Below are 15,339 nucleotides of genomic sequence, written 5' to 3'. Positions count from 1 at the left end.
AAAGTCATAGCGCCATCTTGCGACGGAAAGTCTCCCCAAGACTGTCTGGGTCTGCTTTATTAAACAGTTCCTACAATAATATTATTAATAATTCTGGACACTCCATTCACAGCGCTCTACAGGTCATGGGGATCCCCTCCAGCCCCACCAGGCTGATGCTCCAGTACTCTCCCCACACACCAGCTCTCAGCGTTGAGGAGATAAACCTTCCTCTGCGTAAAAACAAAACGTTTCTGCATCACAGCTGTAGAGTGAAAATCTTAAGACTTTGCTTTTTTTAGGTTTTTATTTTCAGAGATGGAGAACATCTTTTTAAATTGCTAAGAACTTAGATCTGCACAATAAAAGAGGTCAAAATAACTCGTGTTTTTTATTAAAACTTAACAATACAAAATGTTTAATAATGCGAAACAGGAAATGCGTACACGTCTACAGATATTTTGTAATACGTGCTTCTGTAGCTGCAGTTCACCTGCTTTCGGTTGATAATCACTGTGAACCAAGAGATTCCCTTTGTTGCGGTACAGAAAGGTAAAGGTCGTCAGCGATTTTGTATATATTTAAAGATTTATTTATTTAATAACAAATACAAATGATCTAAAACGAGTAAAGAAAACCAAAACAAAAGTTCACTTCTCTAAAAGCCCTTATCCGTAAACGCACGTCCGTCCCTGCTCTGGAGATGATGTCTTTATGACTTTCCTTTCAATTTGTGTGTCCGTCAAAACGAAGTAACACAAGTGGCAGAGTCCGGTATCCCTCGATAAACAGTCATTGCACATACAACCCCTGACCGTTAGTGAAGCGGCCTCGGTCAGCTCCCCCCTTTTCAATCTAGAAGCGAATCGCCTCTAGAAAATTCTCGACACCTCACGTGACAGGTCCACGTCGAATGATTTCCACACTATTATTCCAGCAACCTCTGGTCAGGAAGACTCAGGACAATGCTAACACTGATAATTTACATAAAGTAATGTTGTTTAGAAAAGGATGAATACTCAAATACATCTAAAAATTGTTTCAGAAAGTAATTATTCATAACACCTTGCGCGCCTCACAGTCACCTTACAGCTCTGCTAATAGAATGCTCGAGAAGACCTTGCTTCAACCCGTCCTGTCCTTAAACTCGTATGGTCATATGTAAACACAAGAGGAATACTAGTAAAAGGTGGATGAGGACACAGAATCAGTCCTGTTCACAAGCCACTGTTGTCTTTTTACTTCCGGGTAGTCTGCCTCTGAGCTTCTGTCCCAGCAGTCCTATAACAGCTCCTGCCAGTACCACCACTGCCACGCCCTCTAATGTTCCAGCTGCTGCTGCCACAGCTGCCCCTGCCACTGCTCCTACATCCCCGGACACCCCCATCACCCGTCTCTCCCTCTTTTTTATTCGAACCACGATCCCCAAGAATGAGCAGTTCTTCTGGGCTTCTGCTCTGGACTGCTCATCCGCCTGTTTCCAGAGCTCCTTCAGTGCCGTCTTCTGAGCTTCCTTCTCTCTCCCAGACAGCTCCTTCTTCATCCTGTTGATTTCCTGCCACCTGTCCCTCAGGATCCTCTCCTGCTCCCAGCGGATCAGCGACTCCGACTTCGGATACAGGTCACTGGTGTAGCAGCCTCCTCCGTTCACGGTCACCAGGGACTGTATCTTCTCCATCAGCTCTGTCACCTGCCTGCGGTCCTGCGAGTCCCAGCTGCTGCTGTTGTTGTTCAAGACGTGACACCGGTCCTGACATCTTCTCTTCAGCCCGAGGAGCTGCTTGTTGGCGCTCCTGAGAACGTCCTCCAGAGACCGGCTCCCCAGCTTGTCCCCGTGTGTGAAGAGCAGCACTGTGTAGCTCCAGACCTTCTCCCCAAACGCTTCCTGGATCAGCCTCACTGTCTCCTGATCCTCCTGCGTGAATCTGCCCAGCTCCAGCACGAGCAGGAACACGTGGGGGCCTGGGTAGGACAGAGAGACGCGGCCCAGAATCCTCTGCTTGACCTCTCTGTTGGTGAGCTTGGTGTTGTAAAAGCCTGGGGTGTCGATCACAATCACAGACTTCCCCTCCAGCTCAGCTCCTTCCCTCTCACAGTCCTCTGTTACTAAAGATAAGGAGGTTTCAGACTGAAACAGTCTTTGTCCCAGGATGGTGTTTCCTGAAGCGCTCTTCCCCGCTCCAGATATTCCCAAAAGTAGGATCCGTAGTTCCGGTTTGTCTCCAGACACTGGAAAAGAAACAGGGTCATGGGAATAAAATATTCTCTCTGGGACTGATGTGATCTGATCCCTATGGGACTGTGAGTTAATATCCCTGCAGTACAGATCCCTCTGGCTGTGCTGTCCTGTGATGTGATGTGATCTGATCCCTATGGGACTGAGAGATAATATCCCTGCAGTACAGATCCCTCTGGCTGTGCTGTCTTGTGATGTGATCTGATCCCTATGGGACTATGAGTTAATATCCCTGCAGTACAGATCCCTCTGGCTGTGCTGTCCTGTGATGTGATCTGATCCCTATGGGACTATGAGTTAATATCCCTGCAGTACAGATCCCTCTGGCTGTGCTGTCCTGTAATGTGATCTGATCCCTATGGGACTGTGAGTTAATATCACTGCAGTACAGATCCCTCTGGCTGTGCTGTCCTGTGATGTGATCTGATCCCTATGGGACTGTGAGTTAATATCCCTGCAGTACAGATCCCTCTGGCTGTGCTGTCCTGTGATGTGATGTGATCTCTGTGGGACTGTGAGTTAATATCCCTGCAGTACAGGTCCCTCTGGCTGTGCTGTCCTGTGATGTGATCTGATCCCTATGGGACTGTGAGTTAATATCACTGCAGTACAGATCCCTCTGGCTGTGGTGTCCTGTGATGTGATGTGATCTCTGTGGGACTGTGAGTTAATATCCCTGCAGTACAGGTCCCTCTGTCTGTGCTGTCCTGTGATGTGATCTGATCCCTATGGGACTGTGAGTTAATATCCCTGCAGTACAGATCCCTCTGGCTGTGCTGTCCTGTGATGTGAACTGATCCCTATGGGACTGGGAGTTAATATCCCTGCAGTACAGATCCCTCTGACTGTGCTGTCCTGTGATGTGATCTCTGTACTCACTGTTTGGGTGGTTATCCATACTGTTTCTCCTCCTCAGCCCAGACTCTTCAGTCTCTTCACCCTTCTCTGCTGATAAAAAGGACAAACACCTCATATTAAAGACAGGTCACATGTGTCCCCAGCAGAAACATCTTTCTGTAAACAATCACTCAGACTCAACAAAACAGGAAGATGTTGTGTTTTCATAATTTGATAATGCTCTGTATAATTTGCGAAACACCTCATCCAAGACATCGCTCTCTTTCCCAGTTCATTTAACTTTAAGAAATGTCCTTTCAAATACAGTGAGTTTCTCCAGAAGCACATTGCTGCCATATCAAGGGAGAAAAATGTCAGCTGTGTCTGATTATTAGCCGATAGTCGATAATGACAGACAGTGATCAGGTGAGCTGTGACACAGTGCCCAGCTGGAGCTGTGGGGTCGGTGTTGCTCACAGTGCCCAGCTGGAGCTGTGGGGTCAGTGTTGCTCACAGTGCCCAGCTGGAGCTGTGGGGTCAGTGTTGCTCACAGTGCCCAGCTGGAGCTGTGGGGTCAGTGTTGCTCACAGTGCCCAGCTGGAGCTGTGGGGTCAGTGTTGCTCACAGTGCCTAGCTGGAGCTGTGGGGTCAGTGTTGCTCACAGTGCCCAGCTGGAGCTGTGGGGTCAGTGTTGCTCACAGTGCCCAGCGCTCAGAATCTCACACAGTGGCCTCTGCTTGCTTCAGCTGCAGGGAGGTGTCCAGTTTGTACCTCATGGGACCCCACTCGTCCCCGCCGTGAGGACACTCACACCTACCCTCCAGCCAGACTGAGTGTGCAGCCAACTGCACTGCTCACAACTGAGCCTCAGCTCACAATAAGATCAGATCAGATCACTTTATTGGCCCTATACAATTTCTAGCATTAGGAATGTGTCTTTTCCCAGACCCCAGCTTGCTCTCCATGAGACACAGACAGGGAGAGAAGCTGGGGGTCAGAGCGCAGGGTCAGCCATTGTACAGCACCCCTGGAGCAGTTGGGGTGAAGGGCCTTGCTCAGGGGCCCAACGGAGTAGGATTCCTCTACTGGCCGCGGGATTTGAACCGGCAACCTTCCAGCCACAGGCGCAAATCGACCGCACTGCCCAGTAATGTAGGTATTGTGTGACAACCCTGCTACCACGTGTTCATAATGTACTAATTTTCCCAAAATTATGCAATAAAACATTAAATATTTTCCCCAGAAGTTTCAAACACTATATAGTAATTTTACTATATAGGGCGGAGCGGTGGCTCTGTGGCTGGAAGGTTGCTGGTTCAAATCCCGCGGCCGGCAGAGGTATCCTACTCCGTTGGGCCCCTGAGCAAGGCCCTTCACCCCAACTGCTCCAGGGGCGCTGTATAAATGTCTGACCCTGCGCTCTGACCCCCAGCTTCTCTCCCTCTCTGTGTGTCTCACGGTGAGCAAGTTGGGGTCTGTGAAAAGACAAATTCCTAATGCAAGAAATTGTTTATGCCAATAAAGTGATCTTCTTTTAAAACTGGCCCAACTCTAAACCTCAATAACACATCAGAAGGTGTTTTTAGATCTGCCGTTTCTCTCTGTGCACGATGCAAGCGGCTGCTCTGACCGGTGTCAGTGTCCTGGTGCTGTCACCCTGCTCATGACCCGGGTTCGACTCCCCGCGCTCTTACACACGCGCCTCGGCTGCCGGTCCGGCTGCCGCCCTCGCGCGCACCCCCTCGGACCCGTCTCAGCTCTCGACTCGCGCGCCTCGCAGAGCAGCAGAGACCCCGACATTTCAAACTCCTGTTTTTACAAGTTCAGCTCGTTGGCCAGCGGGGCCGACGTGCTGCCATCTTCTCACTTTCCTGAAACGCGCTTTAAATAGTTGCAAAAGCGATCAACTCGAATTCAGCGAGAGTCAGATTTGGAGATTTCAAAAAATACTTTTATGCAGACAAATCTGAAAGCATTTCTTTTACTGTCAATAACACAACGGCCTAATATTTTTTTATAACCGAAAGTAAAACTCGTGCGTGTCCTCCATTTTAAGTCTCGCAGGGCTTCCGTGTATTATTATTGAACTAAATATAATTATGAAATTATTGAAATAATCAGTAATATCCATCAATGTCAGTATCCTCCTGAAGCTAGACAGCAGTCAGCCTAAAGATCAAAAATACTCACGGGTATCTGTCGGCACGGCTGCAGCCATTTGGTTCAAGAAGTTAGTTCTAAACCAGGTGTAAAGGGCGGGACTGCAGACGTGTTGACGAGCAACCTTAATCGTGAAACTCAAGGTGTGTGTGGGGCGGAGACAGAACAGACAGGTGTGTCAGTCAGCTCCAGGGTTAGTGCAGTGGAGACTCACGACTGGATACAGAGGAGGGGCCTGTCTCCCCATTATTGATCAGGATCTCATCCACCCGTCTCAGAACAGCTTGTTCCAGACTCCCAGGACGCGTGGAGTGAAAAGCGCCTCCTGTTCTCCGTTTTAAATGCACTCTCTCTTCATTGATTGTTCTGAAAATCTTGTCCATCCGTTTCCTAAAAGACTGCTTCGGCAGCAGGGCTGGGCAACTGGTTCCACACTCCTGCCTCCCTTGGTGTAAAGGGAGCACTTCTTATACAAGTGCCTCCTGTTTTCTGTTTTAAATGCACTTCCTCTTGAGAATTATGGTCACTAGAGCTATAGCAACAGGAGACACTTGTATATCTACTCACTCTTTATTTTTACTTTACTTACTTTATTTTTAATATTTACTTTATTTCTCAGTTAGCCGTAGACAAATTCTGCTTTGATCAGGACACAAGGTAGCAAGATTAGACTCCGATATTGTGATAGCTGATTGTGAGTTAGTGTCAGGGAGCAGCAGATCACTGTGATCACTGTAGTGACTGGTATGTGTGCACAAGAGTCTGCAGAGCGTGATCAACAGGGAACTGCAGTTCTCCCTGTGTGCCAGTGGCTTTCGTCCACCCATGTGCCCACAGAGCAGATTACACACAGTAAATATACTATTTATTCCTGTGAAGCATCCCTCTGTACTTCAGAACATAACAAAAACAGGGGACACCCCACTCAAACACACTCACTCAGTGTCCCCAGTGACCTGAAGAAACATGCCTAGACAGCCCTTCGCAGGAGTCGTCTCCATTATCTTTGGAAATTGTTCTAATCGAAGTGAAATACTGGTGTTATCACAGTTAACGCTGCGTGTATGATAAAGTCATTTTATATTATTCATGATCAATTTAAATGTATTGACCTTGTTTCATAAATTAGTCTCCGATGAGACACTATGCCAACAGATTCCGTTACTTTAATATGCAACACATGCCTTCTGTTTTTTTTGGTTTAATAATAAAAAACACTTGTCAAAAATGTCTTGACTTTGTATTTTGTGTGTGTATATATATATAAGTTAACAAATGAAATTCCTTCTATAACGTTGGTATTTCCATATGCTCCACTAATTGATTCTCTAACTGAGAACTTGTGCCTCACTTGCACTCAAGTTACTGGGTGAATAATTCGACCAAAAAGAATATCGCAGTTGTACTTCGCCATCACAACAGCGGGATCAGGTTTACATAAACATATAACAAAAGTGCAGTTCCTAACCTCATTTGTTCCCATACTTATTTACACAGGAAGAAGAACATTCTATTTATCAACTTCCTTCAAAGAAGAACAGAGAATTCTTCAAGTCTCATGGGGTTGATGGGCTAGTGTTAGAAAGCCCAGACTCACGGGTTGGTCTTTAGGACCTGGGGCTGCGATGTCCGCTCCCTGGTCCACCCAGGAGTCTGCCGGACCACAAGGGGGCGATCAGGAGCTGCAGGTCACAGGTCTGCTGCAGCTCTCTGGGTCTGAAGCAGCTGGGTGAGTCTCCACAGCGGATTACTGGCTCGAGCTTGAAGAATCAATGATGTAGAGGTGTCTCCTTCTCCAGCTGCAGTCTTACTTACAGTACAACACAGGGAGTCAGAATCACTAATTATGATTCTGTATTTCACAGCACAAGTCAAACCTGGTGCTCAGTCAGAAATCAAGCCTCCACAGATCCACCGACAGGGCGCTGTGGATCAATTACTCACGCAGGGAGGTGAAAGGACTGCCGCTGTGTGGACTCTGGGGTCTGGACCCCCTGAGCTGTGAGACAGGCCAGGTCTGCAGACACGTGAACAGAGCGAAAAGGAGACAGAGGGCTGAGGAGAGCCAGGACAGACAGCAGGCAGCAGGATCAGTGAGGGAGATTCTGCCCTGATTGGGCCCTGTGACAGTCCAGCTCACTGGAGCTGACAAGCCACGTATTTCACACCTGCACCTGCAGCACATGATATTGCTTTACAGTACTGTATTTCCTACAAATGAATGTAGCCTGTCATAAGAAATAGATTCCCTAATGTGTTCTCTTATGCACCCGAAGTGTATCCACCTGTCTCTGTATCATTTACAGAGAACAGCTGAACTGCACGACTCATCTCTACAAGATGTCGGATGCTTCCTCCTTACGATGGCGGTGTGTTTATTGTCCAGATTTGGTCAGAAACAGTGCAGTAACATCTGACTGCGCTGTTTCAAAGCAACAGAATAGTTGAGAAAATGTATATACTCAAGGTGGAAATGGGCTTTAAGTATGTGGATGAAATATTGTCAATGATGGATTTAATGAATCTAGATTTATTTGTCCTTGCCACCTGTTTTAAATGCTTTAGATTTGTGTACAACATTGTATATAACTGGGGGACACAGCTAAATTAAAAAAAGGAAAAAAAAATACATTCAAAAACAAGGTCCTGATGTCAGTTTGCCATGCATGCAAATTGTAAAAATTGAATTACCTACCTCCTAACAGTGAGGAAGTAGAATAAAGAAACACGCAGAAAACTTTACAAATGAACAGATATTTACAAAGATACAAAGGAAATAATGTTATATTTATTTACAAAGATTTACAGACTCATCAAACACAGTTTGTATTTACAAGAACTGCAAGTATCTGAGCCAGGAAACAGATGAGGCACAAGGGGAACCTGTTTCTTAAAAAAGGAAAATCCAACATAGGACAACATAGGGTCGGTGTGTCAAATTTAAATTTAAACAAAAGGGGGACAATCATGGCTCAGTAACCCACTGAGTTCTTTAGCCTGGTGGATATCACAAGTAGGAAACAACAGTTACTATGGAGCTTTGATTACCTGGACGGATCTGTATTGTGACCTGCAAAGACATTTCCTCTCTTATTATCTTTGAGTTTTTAACACTGTACTCTATCGTTGTTTATGCTGTATCAAGACCTGTCTTACTACTGTACAATAATCACTGAGCAGTATAAACCTTACTGATTCGTTCAATTTTATTCGTTTGCTCGCGGGTTTGGTTCCTTCACACACTGAGTGTCTCAGTTTAATTCTGTACTTGGTCTCTCTGTCACTGCTGGGCCCCCTGTGTTGGGCCGGTCCCTTCTAAACACTGGTGTCACTGTTGTGACTGACAGACTGCCCCTTTTCTCTGGAGATCAGGGATCCCCAGTCCTGCTCCTGGAGGGTCAGTGTGTCTGTGGGCTGTCCAGTCTCTCTCCACCAGGGCTGTCCACTCCTGCTCCTGGGGGGTCAGTGTGTCTGTGGGCTGTCCAGTCTCTCTCCACCAGGGCTGTCCACTCCTGCTCCTGGAGGGTCAGTGTGTCTGTGGGCTGTCCAGTCTCTCTCCACCAGGGCTGTCCACTCCTACTCCTGGGGGGGTCAGTGTGTCTGTGGACTGTCTAGTCTCTCTACACCAGGGCTCTCCAGTCCTGCTCCTGGTGGGTCAGTGTGTCTGCAGGCTGTCTAGTCTCTCTACACCAGGGCTGTCCAGTCCTGCTCCTGGAGGGTCAGTGTGTCTGTGGGCTGTCCAGTCTCTCTACACCAGGACTGTCCAGTCTCTCTCCTGGAGGGTCAGTGTGTCTGTGGGTTTCCTTTCTACCGTCTACAGACCTACTGCAATATAACTATGCATGCAGTTTATACAGTAGCATGCAGTTCAGTGCAAAGTTCAAAGAAGAAACAGAATTAATAACATTTTCAAAAAATAAATTGCGAACAAATAATGTTAGAGCAATTTTCTTTGTAGTATCACACAAATACTGTATATGCAATAAAGTGTGCAAATTCTCTGATCTGCTTAATGACTGTAAGGTACAAGCTAAGAAATGAAACATTACAAAATTGCTGAAAACAAAGTATATGAGACACAGTCTCACTTATACAGTACACTTATACTTATAGTAAGACATAACACACTTTTGTATAACACCTGCTACATGATAATGAGTGTACCACGGTGGTAGGCATTAAGCACATTGCATGTTTTGATGCTCAAGAGGTCTGTGAGCCTTTGTAATGTAGCATGGTGTTCTTGTATGTGATTTGCAGTGTCAAGTTTACATCGGTATACTCAAAAAAAAAGGGGTCCCGAGAGATGGAGTATGAGCCGAACGTGTAGTAGCTGAACGAGAAGTATGTAACTTCTCCATTAACCAGTGATGAACTTTTTTTAATTTCTCTGCTATGCGTCTGGCCCATTCTTTTACTTTCTGCCAAATTCTCTGCCAGACGCCCTGTCCTGTGTCACTAGGTTCTACTGTGCCCATGAGAGGGTCTGAGGCCTGAGAGGTGGGGAAGGTCCCATGTTCAGTGTTTTTTAGATGTTCCCTCTCATCATCATCTTGTTTTCTTATTTTATTGTCCTTTAAATCTGTCATTTCAATTTGCTCTCCTGTCCCTTTCAGTTTATAGACCATTTCCTGTAATTCCTTTACTTCTAATATCCTCTCCTGCTCTTGTCTGATGGCAGCTTCTGCCTCCTGGAACATCTGGCTGGTGTAGACTCCTCCTCCGTTCTCTCTCACCAGGCTGTCGATCTTCTCCAGCAGCTCCCTCACCTGGGTACAGTTGCCTGTGTCACTGTTGTTGAAGACGTGGTACCTGTCCCCACAATCCTGAACAAGTCTCTGGAGATCAGGGTCTCCCTGCTGAATATACCTGAATATAAGACAAGACAATGGTCTTGTCTTGTCAGCACAGAGCTCCGAGGGGATCTGGGGGGCTCTGGGTTCACAGTGTGAGGGTCATCTGAATGACCGCAGCGCGCGAGACTCTCTTTCTCTCTCTCTTTCTCCTCCCGCCTTTGTCTCTCGCCCCCAGAACATGGCCGACATCAAGAAGCCGAAGGCGGTAGGGATCTGCACGATGAAGGGCATCCAGATGACCACGCGCAAGGCGCTCTGCAACGTCAAGGGCCTGTTTCCCCGTTTTCCACCGGCCTGGCCGTGAGTGAGGTTGAAGCCGGCGCGCCGCGCGTCTCGCTCTGCGGTGTGCCCGAGGTCACTCAGGGGTCACGGGCCGCGCTGCACCACGGGAAGGCGGAGGACTCTCCTCCAAGACAAGTGTCCGGAAGTTGATCGTTTGTGGGGGGAGGGACATAAAGTCATAGCGCCATCTTGCGACGGAAAGTCTCCTCGAGACTGTCTGGGTCTGCTTTATTAAACAGTTCCTACAATAATATTATTAATAATTCTGGACACTCCACTCACAGTGCTGTATAGGTAATGGGGATCCCCTCCACCCCCAGCTGGATGATGCTCCAGTACTCTCCCCACACACCAGCTCTCAGCGGAGAAGAGATAAACCTTCCTCTGCGTAAAAAACAAAATGTTGTAGAGCTGTTGTAGAGCTGTAGAGTAAAAATCTTAAGACTTTTTTTATTTTCAGAGATGGAGAACATCTTTTTAAATTGCTAAGAACCTAGATCTGCACAATAAAAGAGGTCAAAATAACTCGTTTTTTATTAAAACATTAAAATACAAATGTTTAATAGTGCGAAACAGGAAATTTGTACACATCTACAGATATTTTGTAATACGTGCTTCTGTAGCTGCAGGTCACCTGCTTTCGGTTGATAATCACTGTGAACCAAGAGATTCCCTTTGTTGCGGTACAGAAAGGTAAAGGTCGTCAGCGATGTTTTATATATTTACAGATTTATTTACAATAACAAATACAAACAACCTGAAACGAGTAAAGGAAACCAAAACAAAAGTTCACTTCTCTAAAAGCCCTTATCTGTAAACGCACGTCCGTCCCTGCTCTGGAGATGATGTCTTCATGACCTTCCTTTAAATTTGTGTGTCATCTCATCAGCATAATAACAAAGACATTTCAAAAACTTAGTTTCAAATGAGGAAAAATATCACAATTCCTTTAGAATTCCTTTTATTTGTTCAGGATACAGTAAAGGCCACTAGATATAATATAAGCTGGAATCCTCAAATTTAATTTTCTTGTCATTTTCTTTAATATACTTAATTATATAATTGTTTAGCTGAACGTAGTGATACAGAAACACATGCAGTAAAGCAATTGCTTTCAACTTCACCGATCACAGGTTCATGGGCACCAGTGACACGGCCTTTCCTTGCTATGCCATAATGCAGCACAAATTACTCTATAATGAACAGAAGGAGAGGTGAGTTCAGCACTAAATGATCATTTGTTTTTTGCATAGTTGTCTGTCTGACCTTCCTCTGTCCTAATACACTTAAGAGTTGCTGAAAAAGAAAGCAGAACTAATTTCCTTTTCTCGGTTCAGATACAGCAAAGGAAAAAAGATCAGCAAATACAATATAGGCTGAGAGACCAGGACTGATACTGCCTGTGTGACACAATGCATACTGCATATATGATTATTTTATATAGTATACAGAAGGAAATACCAAATCAAAAACAGTTTGATGGCATCACAAAATATCCAGAAAATTAACACTTTAAATAGACATTAACCATGCTGATAGTGGTCGATTTGTTTTATTGCTAATCATTTAGATTTTGTTGCGTTGTGCATTCCAGCAAAAAAGAAAAAATCAGCTTTATGAATTTCACCCGAGTCTCTTCACTGGAATTGTAATAAGTGCAAAAACAGTGAGGGACAGTGTGTGCTCTGTAAAAGCATGTACCACTCTGTCTGTGGTGTGTACAGTGTGGTGTTGTGTGTCTGTGTTGTACAGTGAGGGAGTGTGTATGCTCTATACAATCATATATAAGATCACTTTACTTTGTCTTTTCCCAGACCCCAGCTTGCTCTCCATGAGACACACAGACAGGGAGAGAAGCTGGGGGTCAGAGAGCAGGGTCAGCCATTTATACAGCACCCCTGGAGCAGCTGGGGTGAAGGGCCTTGCTCAGGGGCCCAACAGAGTAGGATTCCACTGCCGGCCGTGGGATATGAACCGGCAACCTTCCAGCCACAGACACAGATCCTGAGCCACAGAGCCACCACACTGCCCTCCGCCCAATCATGTGCACAGCAGGAAGTTGCAGCAAGAGTCAGGGTCATCTCGGGCGGCCTCTATGTTCTCCTTGCCCTGACGGGGCCTCCTGCACAGGAACTTCCCATTATCGGCTCTGAAGACAAAGTACTCCCCACGGGTGAAGACCTCAAACTCGCAGAAGACGTCAGCCTCAGCCTTGGCAGCCATGATGGAGTCAACCCCCCCAACGCCCCCCCAGTTGATCCGACTGAGGTACACGCCTCTGAGGTCCTGCAGCAGCAGCTTCCCGCTGGGGGCCAGCAGAGCCCTGAACTGGCTCCACTGGCCCCTGCTGGCCCCTGCAGCCTCAATGTTGCGGCCGACACTGCTGTGCTCGGTGCTGCACCACAGCAACCCGTTGTCGGCTCTGAAGGACACCAGTGTGCCGCTGTTGATGCAGGGCAGGATCATGCCCAGGCCGGAGGTCAGACTCTAGGAGAGGAGGAATATTATCAACACAAGCAGCAGGACCAGAGTCATAAAGCTCCAGACCCTTCCCCCACAAAGAGCACTTGTAACACACAGTAAACTGCTCCTACACCATCAGCTTTACAGCGATAACCCAACAAAGAAACAGCTTTAAACTTGAAGAAAACAAAAGTCACTCTATGTCCTCGTAGTGACCAGTGCTCACTGTGTCCAGTGGACTGGTTTAACACACTGGTCTGTATGTCCTCATAGTGACCAGTGCTCACTGTGTCCAGTGGACAGGTTGAACACACTGATCTCTATGTCCTCGCAGTGACCAGTGCTCACTGTGTCCAGTGGACTGGTTGAACACACTGATCTCTATGTCCTCATAGTGACCAGTGCTCACTGTGTCCAGTGGACTGGTTGAACACACTGGTCTATTTGTCCTCATAGTGACCAGTGCTCACTGTGTCCAGTGGACTGGTTTAACACACTGCTGTACAGCTCCTCACAGTGAATATATGGGTGCTGATTTCTAGCAGTGCAGAAAGTAACGGCTCTTCCTCTCAAACAAGAGCTCAAACGAGTAAACGCTCTTACTGCAGTTGGTGGTTCCACATCTGCTGGATCTCCGCAGCACAGCAGGAAGTTGCAGCAAGAGTCAGGGTCATCTCGGGCCGCCTCTATGTTCTCCTTGCCCCGACGGGGCCTCCTGCACAGGAACTTCCCATTATCGGCTCTGAAGACAAAGTAATCCCCACGGGTGAAGACCTCAAACTCGCAGAAGACGTCAGCCTCAGCCTTGGCAGCCATGATGGAGTCAACCCCCCCAACGCCCCCCCAGTTGATCCGACTGAGGTACACGCCTCTGAGGTCCTGCAGCAGCAGCTTCCCGCTGGGGGCCAGCAGAGCCCTGAACTGGCTCCACTGGCCCCTGCTGGCCCCTGCAGCCTCAATGTTGCGGCCGACACTGCTGTGCTCGGTGCTCCACCACAGCAACCCGTTGTCGGCTCTGAAGGACACCAGTGTGCCGCTGTTGATGCAGGGCAGGATCGTGCCCAGGCCGGAGGTCAGACTCTAGGAGAGGAGGAATATTATCAGCACAAGCAGCAGGACCAGAGTCACAAAGCTCAAGACCTTCCCCCACAAAGAGCACTTGTAACACACAGTAAACTGCTCCTACACCATCAGCTTTACAGCGATAACCCAACAAAGAAACAGCTTTAAACTTGAAGAAAACAAAAGTCACTCTATGTGCTCATAGTGACCAGTGCTCACTGTCTGTACCGTGCAGTTAACTGGTTTAACACACTGGTGTATGTGTCCTCATAGTGACCAGTGCTCACAGCGTGTCCATTCTGTCACTTGATCAGTAATTTAATCACTTTTTAATCTTCTCCAGCTCTCACAGAGCTCCAGGAAGTGGCTTAAGAAGATGAGCTGCTGCACTCTGAATCGAGAAAGGAACAGGAGCTCAGGGTGTTACTGTACGCAGGTCGGGCTTCGTGAATCAGGATTCACTTCGTGAATCACTCGGTAAGACTATTCAAAGGGACGTTTCAGAGATTTACAATTAGAGAGGCATCCGAGAACCTTTTCTGGTTTTATTAGTAACTCAGACTTTGGCTCTCCATATCAACAGCGGCACTGTGAAAGGTATAAACATTTCAGGTAGAGAAATTTAAAAACTTCAGCAAGCAGATAATACTACTGTTTTTCTTAAGAACAGAAGAGAGCTGTATGATGCAGTTGAAGGTTTAAACGTGTTTCATCTATTTCAGGTTTATTTTTAAACTGGTTTAAAAAAGGTTTACATTTTAAAACATGTGAACTATTTACTCAAAGACTCTGATTGAGGAACAACTGATAATAGGCCTCTAGAGAAAGTGGCACCATACCCAGGTATAAGAATTTGTAAATATCAAGAAGGAGGAAGAGGTAGGTGGAATTTCACACCCATTATAAAGGGAAAAAAGATTCCGTTCTCGTTCTCTTTACATGGAAATACACTGAAATATCTGCAAGGCTGTAAAGATTCCCAGTTAGTTACAAGACACCTCGACTCTAGACAGGAGCACAAATCACGTACTGAACTTACTGAATGAGACATCTCCGCACCGTTCATTCGTGAAACTGGGAGGCTGATATGGTATTTCACAAGCACTGCTTCTCTTCGCTTCTCAAGAAGTCGGAATAAATAATTTCTTCCTGTTAAAATGTATTAAAAACTCAGAAAAGCAGCATCGCGACCACGCCCGCACGAAATCAAGTCCACACGGACAGCTTCAAAACAACCGAGGAGAGCGCGGACGGACAGAGAGGCGCGTCTGCAGCCGGCTAGTCCTCCCTGCGCCCGCTGGCGCCCCCTAGTGAGGAGGGGTGCAACAACCGCGAGTGGCGCCGTTCGTGCGGGCGAGTGAATTTCGCCCGGAATTTATATCGCAGGTATGAAGCAGGCGTGAACACGTAATCACGGGTGTTTTCGTCACGGCGGGGGTTTCATTGCAAATAGGCAATCTGTGG

At 46.8% G+C, this 15,339-nt stretch overlaps 2 protein-coding genes across 4 annotated transcripts; both read right to left on the bottom strand.

The window, feature by feature from the left end:
* Positions 1–296: 296 nt before the first annotated feature.
* LOC138242064 (GTPase IMAP family member 7-like) lies at positions 297–5,334 on the bottom strand. 2 transcript variants are annotated; one of them, XM_069197027.1, is made up of 3 exons: positions 5,243–5,334; positions 3,095–3,163; positions 297–2,208 (listed from the first exon to the last, which is right to left on the bottom strand). In XM_069197027.1, exons 1-3 carry the CDS (start codon positions 5,268–5,270, stop codon positions 1,187–1,189), a joined length of 1,119 nt encoding a protein of 372 aa, XP_069053128.1. In that variant the 5' UTR covers positions 5,271–5,334; the 3' UTR covers positions 297–1,186. The 2 variants fall into 2 exon arrangements, with proteins under 2 accessions (XP_069053128.1, XP_069053129.1); XM_069197028.1 differs by having other exon boundaries at positions 3,095–3,160.
* A 5,726-nt stretch (positions 5,335–11,060) lies between these two features.
* LOC138242066 (uncharacterized) lies at positions 11,061–15,137 on the bottom strand. 2 transcript variants are annotated; one of them, XM_069197034.1, is made up of 3 exons: positions 14,906–15,137; positions 13,417–13,893; positions 11,061–12,837 (listed from the first exon to the last, which is right to left on the bottom strand). In XM_069197034.1, the coding sequence occupies exons 1-3, from the start codon at positions 14,939–14,941 to the stop codon at positions 12,391–12,393; spliced, it is 960 nt and encodes a 319-aa protein (XP_069053135.1). In that variant the 5' UTR covers positions 14,942–15,137; the 3' UTR covers positions 11,061–12,390. The 2 variants fall into 2 exon arrangements, with proteins under 2 accessions (XP_069053135.1, XP_069053136.1); XM_069197035.1 differs by having other exon boundaries at positions 14,915–15,136.
* Between the last annotated feature and the right edge of the window lie 202 nt (positions 15,138–15,339).

The sequence above is a fragment of the Lepisosteus oculatus genome, chromosome 12 (genome assembly GCF_040954835.1).
Source record: "Lepisosteus oculatus isolate fLepOcu1 chromosome 12, fLepOcu1.hap2, whole genome shotgun sequence".
Lineage (NCBI taxonomy): Eukaryota > Metazoa > Chordata > Actinopteri > Semionotiformes > Lepisosteidae > Lepisosteus > Lepisosteus oculatus.
The sequence above is the reverse complement of the archived record's forward strand: the minus strand, read 5'-3'. Positions and strand labels throughout refer to the sequence as shown.

Bases quoted from the DNA above. Each gene is read 5' to 3' on its own strand.
- LOC138242066 (XM_069197034.1), bottom strand. From the start codon at position 14,941: ATGAACGGTGCGGAGATGTCTCATTCAGTAAGTTCA. The intron at 13,894-14,905 runs GTACGTGATTTG...CTCCTCTCCTAG, and splicing joins TGTCTCATTCAGTAAGTTCA to AGTCTGACCTCCGGCCTGGG. The intron at 12,838-13,416 runs GTAAGAGCGTTT...CTCCTCTCCTAG, and splicing joins ATGTGGAACCACCAACTGCA to AGTCTGACCTCCGGCCTGGG.
- LOC138242064 (XM_069197027.1), bottom strand. From the start codon at position 5,270: ATGGCTGCAGCCGTGCCGACAGATACCC. The intron at 3,164-5,242 runs GTGAGTATTTTT...CCTTTTTATCAG, and splicing joins AGCCGTGCCGACAGATACCC to CAGAGAAGGGTGAAGAGACT. The intron at 2,209-3,094 runs GTGAGTACAGAG...TTTCTTTTCCAG, and splicing joins TATGGATAACCACCCAAACA to TGTCTGGAGACAAACCGGAA.